Source organism: Fusarium musae, chromosome 3 (genome assembly GCF_019915245.1).
Source record: "Fusarium musae strain F31 chromosome 3, whole genome shotgun sequence".
Lineage (NCBI taxonomy): Eukaryota > Fungi > Ascomycota > Sordariomycetes > Hypocreales > Nectriaceae > Fusarium > Fusarium musae.
Genome location: NC_058389.1, coordinates 1,062,405 through 1,077,223, shown reverse-complemented (window position 1 = coordinate 1,077,223; position 14,819 = coordinate 1,062,405). Strand labels below are relative to the sequence as shown.

Genomic DNA, 14,819 nt, shown 5'->3' with positions numbered 1-14,819 from the left:
TACCAATACTCCACAATTTGGACTGCTGCTTCTGACTTCTTGCAGCTCTCCTCTCTTTTTTCTTGGCTGCTTTGACTTCGGGATCTACTCGATGTGGGATTGGCTCAGTGGAAATCATCCTCAGGGTGCTAATCATGGCATGAACTTGATTATCGTAGCCCCCAGCCGCTAGAAGGAGTGAAGCTCTCAATGTGAAGTTTGCGTCATTCCCACCACTATGCAACTTATTAAAAGGGCAGCCAAGAGCAGTCAATACTTCCCATAAGGAACAACCTGCACCCCCAAAACTTCATTAGTGTTACTAGCAGGCTAAGAGAATAACAAACCATAAGCAAATAAACAAGTTCTACAAGATTCTGAAGAAGTCATGATGAAGGTGCATCTTTGCATGATTACAAGGGTCGCTCTTCCAAGGCCCCACGTGAACAGCAGGCGGTGAGTAATTCTGCCGCCTCATCTACAAGGGACACATCACTGCCTACGAGCATCAACGCGGCGCAAGGAGAGATACATCATCGAACAACAAAAGAATTCAGGCTCTTCAGCTGCATGGACCTGCAGAGAATCCACATGCTCTGTTCTGAGCCGAGAACTCGCGCGGATTGCTCAAGATGACGACGCAACTCCTTGCCACGGAGCTGGCCAATCTTATCCAAGAGAGCAAGAGGAAACACAATGATTTGCGACAAGTGAGCCGCTTCATTCATCAATGTGAAGAGTATTAGCTTATGATGAATACAGGCCGCGGAGAAATCGTTAGAAGAGCTGAAGAACTTGAGAAATCCTTCCGAACAAACAGCGCCTGAAGGTCCGCAAGCTACCCCCTGTTAGTCCATGGAAGCTATATCTGACTCGAGACAGAGCTATCTCAAAAGCCCAACTTTGTCAACCCATTCATCATCGCATGTGGTACCAAGAATGCCAAGTTTACCGCCATCGCTATTGTCTGTCTTCAGCGTCTCATCGTTGCGCAAGCTCTTCCACGTTCAAAGCTGAACCAAGTGCTCGAGGCCTTGATGCAAGCCACCTCAGCTGGTCTGGATGTGCAGCTCAAGATCTTGCAAGCGCTGCCCTCACTTGTTCAAAATTATGCATCAGATCTTAAAGGAAACTTGTTGGTGACGACACTCAACATTTGCTTTACTCTCCAAAGTAGCAAAAATGCCATTGTGAACCATACTTCAGCAGCGACGCTACAGCAACTGGTCGTGTCTGTGTTTGACAAAGTTGTCGCTGAAGACAAGAAAGCAGGCGATGCGCCTACGGCAAATGATGCTGAATATTCTGAGAACCATCCTGCAGCTACCGATGCCTACCGTATTTTCAACGATCTGTGCCTTATGACCGAGAACCAGCGGCCAGAATTCATCCGCGTTTCGGGGCTTCCACAGACTTTCGGCCTGGAACTCATTGAATCCGTCATCACAAATCATGCCACCGTCTTCAGTAACCACCCCGAGCAGGCTCAGATTCTACGAAGCAGAGTAATGCCGCTCCTCATTGGGGCTTTGAAGGGGAAACCGAACTTCGCAACCACAGTACGCCTGGTGCGCATTCTGTACACTATGCTGCGTAGGCACATCGGCATATTGCCATCGGAATGCGGCGAGGCACTGACTGTTCTCACACAAATTCTTGATCAGGATGAAACTGTGTGGAAGAGAGCGCTGTGCATGGAGGTTTTCCGTGGAATTTTTGCGGACCATGCCTTGCTCAGACGAATTTACGCCATGTTCGATGCTAAAGAAGGAGAGAGGGATGTCCTTAAGCCCTTGATCGCTACCTTCGTGCGCTTAAGCACAGAAAAGCCTGCTGTAATTGGACTGGGCCATTCATCGTCACTCCCTACAACTAGCTCAAGCACAAATGGCTCTTCTGAGCAAGCCATTGCTGAAGCAAGTGGCATGACAGGTCTCATGACAGGGCCAGTTGGTGCAGAGACAACAACAACGGGTATCAGCACCCAATTCAGCTCAGTCCGAGTTCCTTGTATCGATCAGCTCGATAAGACGGAGGCTCCTAGTATACCAGAGTCGTATCTCTACAGCCTGGTGTTAGCTTGTATATCGTCTGTATCTGACGGTCTAGCCAAGTTCATACTGCCTCTTACAGTCCCAAATGAGACAAGAAATCGGAAGCGAACTTCTCGACAAGAATTTGGTCGGGATTCACCTGCACCGCCGTCTGAGCAAGAGAGTACTCCGCCCAGAGGGAAGATGGAAAGGTCGGCATCCTTTAAGAAGAACCCAGTTCCGCTGAACCCCCTTTCCTTAGAGGACCACCCTCTCCATTCTGAAGTCAAGATCTGTGCTACAATTGTCGAGGAGTGCTGGCCTGCGATACTTGCGACCTGTTCTACCTTCTTATATGCTGCACTCGATTCCGAATATTATCATGGGCTAGTCCGTGCCTTCCAACGATTTGCTCATGTGGCTGGACTGTTACAGTTATCGACTCCTCGGGATGCTTTCCTTACAACTTTGGGCAAAGCTGCCGTCCCACCCAATGTCCTCACAGCTTGTGTCAATGCTGGCCAACCTCGACCACAAACACCAAGCACACCAACCGATGGCAGTCTCTTTAGTAACGCCCGGGGTCTTCTGAGCGTGGATAGCTTGACGCCCACCACCCCTACAGCCGACAAAGGACGGCAGGCCTCATTTGATGTTTCTGTCGCTTCTTTGAATACTCGAAACTTGCTATGCCTTCGGGCATTGCTGAACTTGGGCATAGCGCTTGGTCCAACTTTGGCAGGAGCTTGGAGTATCATTCTGGAGACACTTCAACAGGCCGACTTTGTCCTTTTCGTAAGCGGAAAATCTCCTGGCAGGACACCAACCATGAGCCGAGGACCCGATGCAGGTGGTGACAGCGAAGCTGCAACGTTGATGGCCAACTTCGGCTCCGAGGTTCGTGCGGTTGAAACAGCGGCATCCAGACTAATCGAGAGCACGGTGGACTTTCCCAATGAGTCATTCCTGAAAGTGGTAGCGGCTGTCTGTAGTTTGCTGACACAGAAGCCTGTTGAGCAGCCTGAGACCACCACTCAGCCGCAGTCACCCTCTGATGGTCAACAGCTCAAGGCTCCCGTCGTACAGGGCCGTAGGTTTTCTGGCCAGCAGATGAGTTCTGGGTCAACTCAAGAAGACCAATTCGCACTCGCTAAGCTTGGTGAACTTGCCACAATAAACATCGAGAGATTATTGGAGTACAGTCCAGAAGAATCTGGTTGGGACGTGTTGACTAATGAGCTGATTGACACTCTCACCTCTTCGTCTATGAACTCATCTGTCAGAACCAGGGCAGCAGACATTCTTGTGAAACTGGTTCTAGAAGCTGCCAATGTCACATCTTCCCTACCTGAAGAGGCTCGTGGTGAGATTCAGCTCCGGTTCTTTGAGGCCCTCCGTAGGTCGCTCGCGCCCCTCCTGAAAGGTGACCGAGAGGTTTCTCTTGCCAGCCATTCGACAGATATCGATATCCACAAAATCATCCTCGATGGTCTTCAAAGCATCATTGAGGGCAATGGAGAAACATTGGTCAAGGGCTGGGACATAGCCTTTGAGATTATTGGCACCATATTTATTACCAGGGAGTTCGATCCAGCTTACCGCCGTGGCTCAGTGGCCAATCCCATTCTTCTAGACACCCGATCAGCAAGACTTATCAGGTCTTCTTTCAACTCTCTCCAACTCATCTGCTCAGACTTTCTAGCGTCGCTACCAAACTCATGCTTCTTGATCCTGGTCGACAATCTATACAAGTTCTGCTCACAAGATGATGATCTCAATATTGCTTTGACTGTAAGTTGCCTATAGTCTTATGAGGGTAATTATACTAATTCTTCTCAGACGGTAACGTTCTTCTGGGTGCTGTCAGACTTCCTCTCAGCGAAGAATGAGTCTCTCGCCATCACTGCAGACATGATGCAAAACACTGAGCTTCCTGATCTGGAAAAGATGGCAGCTGATCATGGTCACAAGAGCTCTGATGCAGCATTGTGGATGTTGCTTCTGCTGCGGCTGACCAACGTCACCACTGATGACAGGCTTGAGCTTCGCAATAGTGCAATCCAGACTTTGCTCAGGATCTTCGATGCCTACGGTGACCGCCTCAGCCCTGAGTCCTGGTCGATATGTGTCAAGTCCGTTGTCTTTAAGCTCTTGTCATCGATTGAGCAGGAAATCAAAGTTTTACAGTCGGATGAGGAAGAGGATGCTGAGGACAGTGACCGGGCTGAGTGGACTGAGACTGCCGTTGTTGTTCTCAACGGTATCTCCAACCTCCTCGCTAATTACCTTGATATTCTTACAGGCCACCCCTCATTCGATCACCTATGGCAAGAGTTGCTTTCTCATCTCACTACCCTACTCGACTTTCAAGTCCTTGATATTAACACCGCAACCTTCAAAGCGCTTGCTCATATTTTGTCCCAGACGAACACTGAGGGCAAACCTGTCTTCAGCAAAACAGCGATCGATATTGCATGGGATTTGTGGGCAAGAGGAGTCCCAACCTCCAAGCCTGTTGACGAAAAGTCTGAAGACAACCAGAATTGTCTCATTGCATATGTATCTGCCTTGACAGAGATCTATCGACTTGTACAGGAAGATCTTGAGGTGAAACGAGTTGGTAGAATTCTGACACTTCTCCGAGAGACTTTGGGCGAAGCCTCAGTTGGCAATTACGTGCAAGATATTGAATATGTGACCCCTTTACAGGCACATATTCTTGAAGCTGTTCAAATGATCCGAACGGATGTTAAAGGAGTGCCATCGGCCATGATTACTCAAGTTGCGGATTTTCTGGTCTTGCCTTTCGTGCAGGCCAACTTCTCAAAGCCAGAACCTAAGCGTACTTACATTGCGCTTTCAAAAGCGAGCATGAAGACACTCGAGAAGCTTATTCTTGAGCACTCGAAGGACGCAGACATCTACCGCAGCAACTCCTTCTCCGAGGCTTTGAAAGCTTTGTGCAAACCCATCGAGTTAAAATACGGTTTCCCTACGACAACGAAATCCACGCAACCATGGAGGCTAGCTACATCTACAGCACTTACCATCCTAGAAGCGACTCTGTCGCAGATCACGAGCCTCGAGCTACCAAACGAAGTTGTCCAGAATATTTGGACCACGATCGTCGCCATCGCTGATGGTATCATGAGCGCGGATTGCAGTGTTGCCCCTCCAGGCACCGACTTCGCAGGCGACGAAGAGTTCGACATTGCATCTTTCCAAAAGCTGCGAGAACTCATTATTCCAGCACTTGGCGCCGCAGCTGTTTCTGAAAAGGCCCGCAAGGCTTATGCTGAGAGCCTTTTCAAGACTTCAGTAATTCATGCTCCATCGCCAGATGAAGAGTCGATCATCAACGGCACACACGAGAAGGGCTTATCAGCCCTGTATGCTCCCCGCGCAGGGAGGACAGTAGCAGTGTTGCCGACTAAGCGCGTGAAGATGGCTTATGTCTCTTGTGAAGTGCTGTTTGGTTTAGTTGCTGCTAAAGATGAACCAACAATTGTCATTCAACCTCCAATACCCAAATCACCAGATCCAAAGCATAGTCAGTTTGCCGAGTCACCTGTAACTCTTCATACCCGGATTGCCAGTACAGCAGCTCCGCTCCTTATACTTCGGTGTGCGTTGACACTGAGGGCTTATATCGCTGATCAACCTCTACGAGGCAAGATGCCCCAACCTCTGAGCCAGCGAAAGGAATTATTGTGGATTCTGCAGAAGCTTGTCGAGCTGAAGAGTGATGGGAACGCCATTCCAGAATTGGATAATATTGAGAGTGATGAGAGGAAGCATTTGCTGAGATTATATCCTCTTATTGTACGAGCATCTGGTGTAGTTGGTGACGAGAAGGTTGGTAGCATATTGAGAGAGGCTTTGGAGGTTGTAGGAGATGAACTGGGTTTTTAGCGATAGACTCTTACTCGGACACGAATATTATGTATTTATTAATTAGACAGCGTTACCTGTGGAAGTAGACAGCCAAATGAATAGCAAACTTGAGTTCCTAAGCCAATCCCGCCTCATGGACGGGTACTCTCTAGAGGCACCCCACCAACCCCACCATCTTCAACGCGGGGCACGAAATTCAGATTCAGAAAAATTCAATCTCGACATCAAGACCGCGACACATCGACACAATGGGAAAGTCCTCAAAAGATAAACGCGACGCCTACTACCGACTCGCCAAAGAGCAGGGATGGCGCGCTCGAAGTGCCTTTAAGCTTCTGCAATTGGACGAGGGTAGGCCACCATTAAGACCAAGCAATTCTCTGTAGCTAACACCCTCCTTCAGAATTCGACCTGTTCGCCGATGTCACTCGAGTCGTCGACCTCTGCGCCGCACCCGGAAGTTGGTCACAAGTACTGTCCCGCGTATTGATCAAGGGCGAAAAGTTTGGAAGGGCTGCTTGGCAGGATAAGGAAGCCAAGTTTCGACAGCAGATGCTGGGAATTCTACCCAAGGACAACGACGGCGAACAAACAACGGAAACAGAGCAGATTCAGGAGGAGAAACAAGAGGCTCCAAAGCCTAGAGAAGATGTCAAGATTGTGTCGATCGATTTGCAACCTATTTCACCACTTGCGGGTATTACAACACTCCGAGCCGATATTACACATCCTGCGACTGTTCCTCTGCTACTCTCAGCTCTTGATCCTTCTTATGATCCCAAGACTGCTGGCACCCAGGCCTCGCACCCGGTTGATCTTGTCCTGAGTGACGGAGCTCCTGACGTGACAGGTCTTCATGACCTCGATATCTACGTCCAGTCTCAACTACTCTTCGCCGCCCTGAACCTGGCCCTCTGTGTCCTCAAGCCCGGCGGCAAGTTCGTCGCCAAGATCTTCCGCGGAAGAAACGTCGATGTTCTCTACGCTCAGCTTAAGATCTTCTTTGAGAAGGTCATCGTCGCCAAGCCCCGCAGCAGTCGCGCAAGCAGTGTGGAAGCTTTTATCGTATGCATCAACTTCCAACCCCCCGCTGGTTTCCGCGCCAGTCTCGAGGAGCCTCTCGGCGTTGGTTCACGATTGGATGAGATGCTCAAGAAGAAGGGCGATGTCAACATGCAGGATTCGACGATAAAGAATGAGGGTGTCGTGGAAATGGAGGTTTACGACGAGACAACGGAGGATACGGAGAGAAGCACTCGCTGGGTTGCACCGTTCATTGCCTGTGGAGATCTATCCGCCTTTGACTCCGATGCATCATATCAGCTCCCTGAGGACTACGTCTCTCTAGATCCCGTCCAGCCTCCCATTGCTCCTCCGTACAAACGCGCCATTGAGACGCGAGCCGCCATGTCCGGATCACAGCGCTAAACAGATTTTCCAAATTCCCCCCACACTCAAAATAAATAACCCAGCAAGAGAGTTCTGAGTAAATGCATCGCTAGATAACAAAAACACAAAAGCAAAAGCAAATCAATGCTTGGGTGTGGGTTTCTCGGCTGGACCGGCCATCTCGAGCATTACTAGCCCTGCTGATGGTCCCTTTTCGAACTCTTGGGCGCCTAACTCCCTTTGATACAGACGAGCTGCGGCTTGGTCGTGCGTCATGAGGAGGAGGCCACGCATGTGCTTCCATTCGTCGACTATCTCTTTGAGAGCCTTCATCAGCCATGATGCTAAGCCTCGCCGCTGGAATTCCTCAAGAACGAATACGTCTGTGAGATAGGCCAACGTTACATAGTCGGTAACTACACGAGCGAAGCCGACCATCTTATGAGGAGAGCCATCTTTGGGTTGAGCGATGCCATTCCCTGTGCCACTGTTAGCAAAGGGAGAACTAGAGATTGGCTGCGATTCGTTTGACTTACTCTTCATCTCTTCAGCGGTCTGAGGCGTATAGTACACTGCCAAAGTCAAGCAGTTGTCCAACACTCTTTGGAGTTGTCCTTGAGGCAAGGGGCTGCTCCACCAATTGTCATCGAGAGACTTGTTGAAAGTTTGGGGACACAGATAGGACTTGTCGTTTGTGAGGAAGAAGTTATCACGGTACCAGAACCGGGGAGCACCCTCAGCCTGGTTCAAAGAGTCGTGGGAGCCCATATTGATGAATATACGAGTTAACGATATTGTCTTCAAGTTGTGAGAGTTTGGTGTTTGGTGAGGGTTCCCGAGGGCTTGGGTTGAGTCGGTAGGATACAGAAGATGGTCACACAGCTTGAATCGAGAGCAGACAGGACTTCCGTGTTACTCAATGGGCAAGGATCGTGACAATGATGTAGTCGTCAGCACAAAGGGTGTACGGCTAGCGGCGGCTTCCTTGGCGGGGAAATCAGGGCGTGTGATCGTGAGTTTAGTCAACGATGTTTGACTCGAGAGAAACGGTTGGTTCAACAAAAGGTCATGTGGTGACGGGTAGATAAGATTCGAGGCTTGTGGAGGAAACGACAAAGAATCTGGGGTAGAACAAACAAAGTCAAGGTCTTGCTGATCGAGTCTTCGATGCTTGTGAATGAACAACTCTACGAACTACTATGAAATCATGGCTCCGTGTCATGTCTCGCTGACATCTTATATGCAACCCATAAAGCAAGGCACAGATCGAACGTATCTGTATCTACATTGTTCACGTAAGGCTAAGACGCCCATTGAATACTAAATCTTGTCATTTTACACCGCGTATTGGTTGGTGGACCTATCAGCTTCAACGCCCTATTGCTCGTCGTGGTGGAACCCCGGGATCTACGGCGGAGGCGGGGGGGGAGGGTGACTACGCCCGTCACGGGAGGTCGGCGGAATTTGAGAGCAGGCGGAATAGGCCAGCTGGCCAGGTTATAGATGGGTAAAGACGGCCGAGGGAGGCATTGTATAAATAGGCAAGCATATCCGAGATGGACTATATTTTCTGCAAGACTAGATCCAGGTTTCTTATCTATATATCTAGAGCATTCCGGCGTACATAGCGGCGCCGGCGAGAGCGAGGAAGGCTCCGGCTGTGGGCATGACGGCACCGGCGGTGGAAACGGTAGAGGCCGGGGTAGCAGCGGCGTCGGTCTCGGAGCTGGAGTCGGAGTGCGAAACGGAGTGAGAATCGGATCCGGATGCGGAGGCAGCAGCGGAACCGGTCTCGGCTCCGGACGAAGCAGAGGGAGTTGCGTGAGTAGCAAGAGTGGTGATGGTCTTTGTGTCCTTGGCCTTATCGGTCGAAGTCTCTTCATCATCCTTGCTCTTAGTCTCAGACTCAGTCTCGGGCTCAGCCTCAGTAGTTGAAGCACTCTCCTCAGTCTCGGTAGTAGGCGCCGCCGTGATAGTAGCAGACTCGCTCACACCATCCTCAGTGCTCGTGGGAGAAGAATCACCAGTCTCCTCAGGAACAGCACCACCGAGAGTCTTGGGGTTGATGAAGAGAGGAGAGTAGGTCGCGGTGCCGACGTAGCCAGGGCATCCGGGAACAGTGGTCTTGGGGGGAGCTCGGCCACCGCCACAGTCGAGAAAGTCGCACAGCTCGCCCGTGTCAGGGACGTACCAGATTCGAGACGCGTACATTCCATTGGCGTTGCTGAGAACCGTGTCGTAGCTGGTGCATCCTGCAAGATCGGTCTTGGCCAGGACTGGGACAGCGGCGATGAGAGCCGCAGTGAGGAACTTGGCGGCCATGATTAACGAGTGTATAGAATTAAATTATCGAGTAGTTGAGTCTTAACGAGTGACTGTGATTAACGAATGAATACTCTATCTTCCCTGTCGTCTCTTTCTTTTCTGTTCAAAGGGGTGAGACAACCCTTTTAAAGCGCAGGTTCAGGTTCAGGCTCAGGCTCAGGCTCAGGCTCTGGCCCTACAAGGCTAGTGACCTCCCATCGCCAAGCGAAACAGCGGCCGACTCGGCCCTGAGATGCCGGGAATTAGGGGCTGACAACGAATTGTAGGCCTGGTTTTACTGGAATCGCCCTATAATGTGTGGTTTTAGAGTGGGTGGGCTCATTTCCGTCAGCGATCCCATGTTCGGGAATTTCTTCTTTTGGTTGAGGGATTCTCGCTTCGACTGTCTAGCAGGCCATGCTTAATAAATGCGATAAAAATGGAAGCGAATGCCTACTTGTTGGTCGCTTATTATACGCTCTCAGGAATTTTGTTGCTTGGCTCGTAGTTTCTGACTTGAATGTGCTTCAGTTGAGATAACTTTGGAATAACTAGACTGAAACTGAAACCACTAACATCGACCCGTTTGTCTAGTCGGGCAGCCTGGAACACGCATCACTCTTCTGTCATCCTATTCGGCACCAACAAGCTACGTCCATCGAATTATTGCATAGACACGGTCGGTATACGACACCGATGTCTTCATTGGTCTATGAACTTCAAGTTATTCTCGTCTAAAGATAAAACTTGCAGCGACTGTGCCTTTTCATATCAATGTTCTACTAATGGCCTCCACCTTATTCATGATAATATAGAGTCGGTTAGTTTTCATCAAACTCTTGTCTCTGAGTCTAAGACTGTGATGCCAGAATCCAATCCTCCAACTTGCCGCACAACTTTTCAATCGCCAACTTACGATCTTGAACCACTCTCATTCCATAGAGAGTTTAAAAGACATTGAGCCACGCCTGGTCGACTTGTAGCGAAGAAGAGAACCGATGTGTAGATATAAGTGAATATCAAAGGGTCTTGACGCAGTAGTTGTTCGTGGGACTGCTTGATGAAATGCTGTAGGAATCTAGTTGCCTCGCCCTCCTTTTCTTCTCTCAAAGCCAAAGATGCTGACGAGACCGAGCTCCACCAAGCTGGAACATTGTCCTCGTTCTTGAAGCCACTCTTAGCGTTTCTTGGCCACTTATTGTCATCTGGCGATCCTCTAACGTAAGTATTGAGGAGATGGAAGCGATATCCTTGGGTAAGGAGATCGGCCGGTGGTGTAGATGACACCCCTGGGGCAGAATTATTGAGTGGTTGCAAAAGCTTTCTAGAAGCTCTCGACATTCTCCTCTGGCTGTCTACGATGGTACTCTTTGAGCTTATTGGTATCCATATGACTACTGCCAGTGATGTGCGCACATGCCACACTGCGGCTTTTTGTCATGTTCTTCTTGAGGTTCCATTCTGTAAAGCTTAGCTTATACATCTTTTCACTATGTGCTATCGTTAGAGGCGATCATCTACTTACAGTATCCATACTCACGTAGCTCGGAAGCCATACTCATGGCGCATATGTGGCATGAGTCTAGGTAACGACATGTTCCGCTTGATGTATAACTCAGCGATCGTCTCACGATAATGATCCCAATATTTAGCGGATGGGATCGCCAAGCGAACACGAATAGTACTAGGGGCTTCCATGACGACCACGTATAAATTTTGAACGAGTAGTAAACTGTTACGGTTGCCTTGTCTAATGTAAAAGAGTCCCTGCATGGAAGTCTCCCAGATGATGAGGCTGAAAATGAGCTGGCGCTGGACAAGCGCGGGAGGCGTAGAACTCTCAGCTGTACAAAAGGTCTCTGCATTCATATTGACCATAGTGTTATCTAGTGTTCACCTCGACTCTTGGGTGATTCTCGTATGGACTCGCATCGGCTGGTCCGTATATACTAAAGGTAGGTAGATGATGGGATGAACTTGTAACGTTTAGTTAAGCAGTCATTGTACAAAAATTAAATCGAAAGAAACAAACGAATACACCATCTTTTATTAGCTATACATCAACTATCCTTGCTCAAGCCTCATGTATAACGTCAATTGTCGTGTGTCTTGGTTGATACATGATGCATACAATGTTAGCAAACCTAAAGCCAGTGAGCCAATCAGCACATCTCATGACAGGCAACATCAACAACGATTCGATATTTCATCTAAGAAATATATCTTGGAACAAGGTAGGTTGAGCCACAGGCAGAATTCATCTTCGTTGCCTACTCCACGATCCAATCACATCTCCCGGCGAGTGACGCAAACTCACATTGGAGAAGCAACCTACAGATAATCCTTGCATCCATACGGATACTCAACTCCCCTCCAACATTTAAGCTTATCCACAACCACCATATCATGAGACTTCTCAGACCAACACCACGCCTCTCTTCTATATTCTCTTCAAAATCAAAATCAGAAACTTCGAACTTTCGTTTCTTTACAGCAATGGCTCCTCACAACGACGTAGGCGCCTTTCACGAAGCTCTCCGCTCAAGTAGGCGCATACTGGCGCTCTGTGGAGCTGGTCTCTCAGCATCATCTGGCCTACCAACTTTCCGAGGCGCTGGCGGCCTTTGGCGAAACCATGATGCTACGTCTTTGGCTACCATGAGCGCTTTCGAGAATGATCCCGGTCTTGTGTGGTTGTTCTATAACTATAGGCGTCATATGTGCTTGCGCGCGGAACCCAATCCAGCGCATTATGCTCTTGCGGCGCTGGCTGAGAAGAACAAGGACTTTTTGTGTCTGACACAAAACGTCGACAGTATGGATTCCCCCCTTTGCATTATGTCCTAGTTACTAACATCCTCAGATCTTTCTCAGCAAGCGGGCCATCCACAGGATCAACTCCGTACTCTACATGGCTCTCTCTTCGACATCAAGTGCACCAACTGCGATTGGATTCAACGAGGCAACCATGATGATCCTTTCTGTCCTGCCCTCGCACCAGCTTCAGTCGATGTAGAGCCAGGCAAACCGTTTCCTCTTCTTGACGCCTCGCAGCCTCTAGACCCAATCTCGCCAGACGACATTCCCAAGTGCCCTCAGTGCAAGACGGGCTTTCAAAGACCGGGTGTTGTGTGGTTTGGTGAAAATCTGGACCAAGTTATGATGATGGGTATCACGAACTGGCTTCTCAAGGACAAAGTGGTGAGTTGAACTCGACGTTGATCAATTTTTAGAAAGTTGACTAATTATATACAGGACTTGATGCTTGTCATTGGCACCTCAGCTCAAGTTTACCCTGCTGCTGGCTACATCGATAAAGCCAAACGTAAAGGCGCACGTATCGCGGTTATCAATCCTGAGGCTGAGAATGAGGAAGAGATGTACAAGGTCAAGCCTGGTGATTTTGCATTTGGCAAGGATGCTGCAGAGTATCTGCCTATACTCTTGGAGCCTGTCATTGGCAAGCTTGAGGCGGACAAGAAGTGAAGGTCTTTGCTAGAAATCTAGTCTCAAAACAATACAAGAGAAGAACAGGCTAAGATGTTTTGTTATCTTGATTGGCTTCATTGTAAAACTTAACTGGCGAGCAGATGAACCCGTATGGTTGATAGGTACATGCTGCAATATGAGGGTTTTATTATGAATGCATCTTTATATTTGACTGGAACTCCTGTTCCCCAGGTGTCAAATACATAAATATGTTATTTGTGGTATTCTACAAGATACTATGATTTTTATTGACGACGTTCACACTTATACTACACTTTAGGCAGCATTTGAGTCATGCTCGAGTTCTTAAAAAAAATACATCTCTATTTGAGCACACCCCTTCCTCGTTCCTTTTCTTTGATTCCATTTTCGTCCAAGTTGGACTTTGATACAGACGGGACAGGACAAGTGATATGTGACGCCGGTCGACTTACACCAAAAACACACAACCCCCACTGAAAGGTGACGTACCTACCACTAGGTATAGGTAACAAACATCACCCCTCCATCCATCATCTAAGTCTTTCAACACCAAATCTTTCTCCTCCACCAACCAAAGGCCACGAGCCTCGAAAAACCACCGCCAAAATGCAGGGCTTCAACATGGGCCGCTACGTCCCGCCAGACGTAGAAGGCACCACATCCGGCAACCGTCTTCACAATAAACACCCCCTCGGCGCACGCGCCTCAAAACCCGGCTCCCTCACCGTCCGCTTCGAGCTCCCCTTCGCCGTCTGGTGCAACACCTGTCCCAAGCCCACAATAATCGGCCAGGGCGTTCGCTTCAACGCCGCGAAGCGCCGCGTGGGGAGTTACTTCTCAACGCCGATTTGGAGTTTCAAGTTTCGTCATGCGGACTGCGGAGGCGAGATTGAGATTCGCACAGATCCGAAGAACACGGCGTATGTGGTTACGGAGGGCGGTGCGAAGAGGGATACGGGGGAGGATGTACAGCGCGAAGGGGATGCGGTCATCATGACGGATCAGGAGAGGGAGGCGTTAAGAAACAGTGCATTCTCGAGTTTGGAAAAGACTATTGAGGATAGGGAGCAGCTGAAGCGCGCGACACTACGGATAGACGATCTTATGGAGGCATCTGCGAAGCATTGGGATGATCCATATACGCAGAATCAGAAGCTACGGAAGGCATTTAGAGCAGGGCGCAAAGAGCGAGAGCGCGATGCGGCAGCTACAGGGGCTCTTCAAGATCGCATGAGTCTTGGCATAGATCTTGTTCCCGGGACAGAGGAGGATGCTCGCCGTGCGGCTCTTATTGACTTTAGACCTGTGGTTGATGATGGCAGAGATCGAGCATTGTCTAAACCCTTGTTTCAAACTGAAGGGAGCAAGAAGAAACCACTGGACTCGAAGAGCAGAAGCAAGTTGAAGGCTGATAAGGAGGTTTCAAAACGTAAAGATGCGCTGGTGTCGGAACTTATGGGCAATACCCGGGCCTCCAAGGATCCTTTCCTGATCGACAAACGACATGAGACGAAAGGACCGGCTAGACTGCCAGGTGTGAAGCGGAAGAGATCACCACAAGAAACAGAGTCGCGGAATCTGGAGCCACCATCCAAGGCGCAGGCGCCCGCTTCGCCAGCAGGCCTGGTTGACTACGACTCCGACTAAGCATTTCACTATAGGCGCTGGCTTTTTAGAATAATTATAGATATGATACCCGGGCTCAAGCCAATTTATTGATTTAATATTCAAATCCTGTCCTTCTGCTGT

General features: G+C 49.3%; 6 protein-coding genes across 6 annotated transcripts; 4 read left to right on the top strand and 2 right to left on the bottom strand.

Moving 5' to 3' along the window:
- Positions 1–611: 611 nt before the first annotated feature.
- On the top strand, positions 612–5,924 carry J7337_003815 (uncharacterized protein; the record flags this gene model as incomplete). The annotated part of the gene is made up of 4 exons (XM_044821524.1): positions 612–689; positions 742–808; positions 862–3,803; positions 3,852–5,924. 4 exons carry the CDS (start codon positions 612–614, stop codon positions 5,922–5,924), a joined length of 5,160 nt encoding a protein of 1,719 aa, XP_044682857.1.
- Positions 5,925–6,154: 230 nt separating this feature from the next.
- On the top strand, positions 6,155–7,334 carry J7337_003814 (uncharacterized protein; the record flags this gene model as incomplete). The annotated part of the gene is made up of 2 exons (XM_044821523.1): positions 6,155–6,257; positions 6,310–7,334. The coding sequence occupies 2 exons, from the start codon at positions 6,155–6,157 to the stop codon at positions 7,332–7,334; spliced, it is 1,128 nt and encodes a 375-aa protein (XP_044682856.1).
- Positions 7,335–7,436: 102 nt separating this feature from the next.
- On the bottom strand, positions 7,437–8,063 carry J7337_003813 (uncharacterized protein; the record flags this gene model as incomplete). Its single annotated transcript, XM_044821522.1, has 2 exons — positions 7,437–7,774; positions 7,832–8,063. 2 exons carry the CDS (start codon positions 8,061–8,063, stop codon positions 7,437–7,439), a joined length of 570 nt encoding a protein of 189 aa, XP_044682855.1.
- An 837-nt stretch (positions 8,064–8,900) lies between these two features.
- On the bottom strand, positions 8,901–9,617 carry J7337_003812 (uncharacterized protein; the record flags this gene model as incomplete). The annotated part of the gene is made up of 1 exon (XM_044821521.1): positions 8,901–9,617. The coding sequence occupies one exon, from the start codon at positions 9,615–9,617 to the stop codon at positions 8,901–8,903; it is 717 nt and encodes a 238-aa protein (XP_044682854.1).
- Positions 9,618–12,095: 2,478 nt separating this feature from the next.
- Positions 12,096–13,085, top strand: J7337_003811 (uncharacterized protein; the record flags this gene model as incomplete). The annotated part of the gene is made up of 3 exons (XM_044821520.1): positions 12,096–12,414; positions 12,463–12,800; positions 12,855–13,085. The coding sequence occupies 3 exons, from the start codon at positions 12,096–12,098 to the stop codon at positions 13,083–13,085; spliced, it is 888 nt and encodes a 295-aa protein (XP_044682853.1).
- A 591-nt stretch (positions 13,086–13,676) lies between these two features.
- On the top strand, positions 13,677–14,717 carry J7337_003810 (uncharacterized protein; the record flags this gene model as incomplete). The annotated part of the gene is made up of 1 exon (XM_044821519.1): positions 13,677–14,717. One exon carries the CDS (start codon positions 13,677–13,679, stop codon positions 14,715–14,717), a length of 1,041 nt encoding a protein of 346 aa, XP_044682852.1.
- Positions 14,718–14,819: the final 102 nt, after the last annotated feature.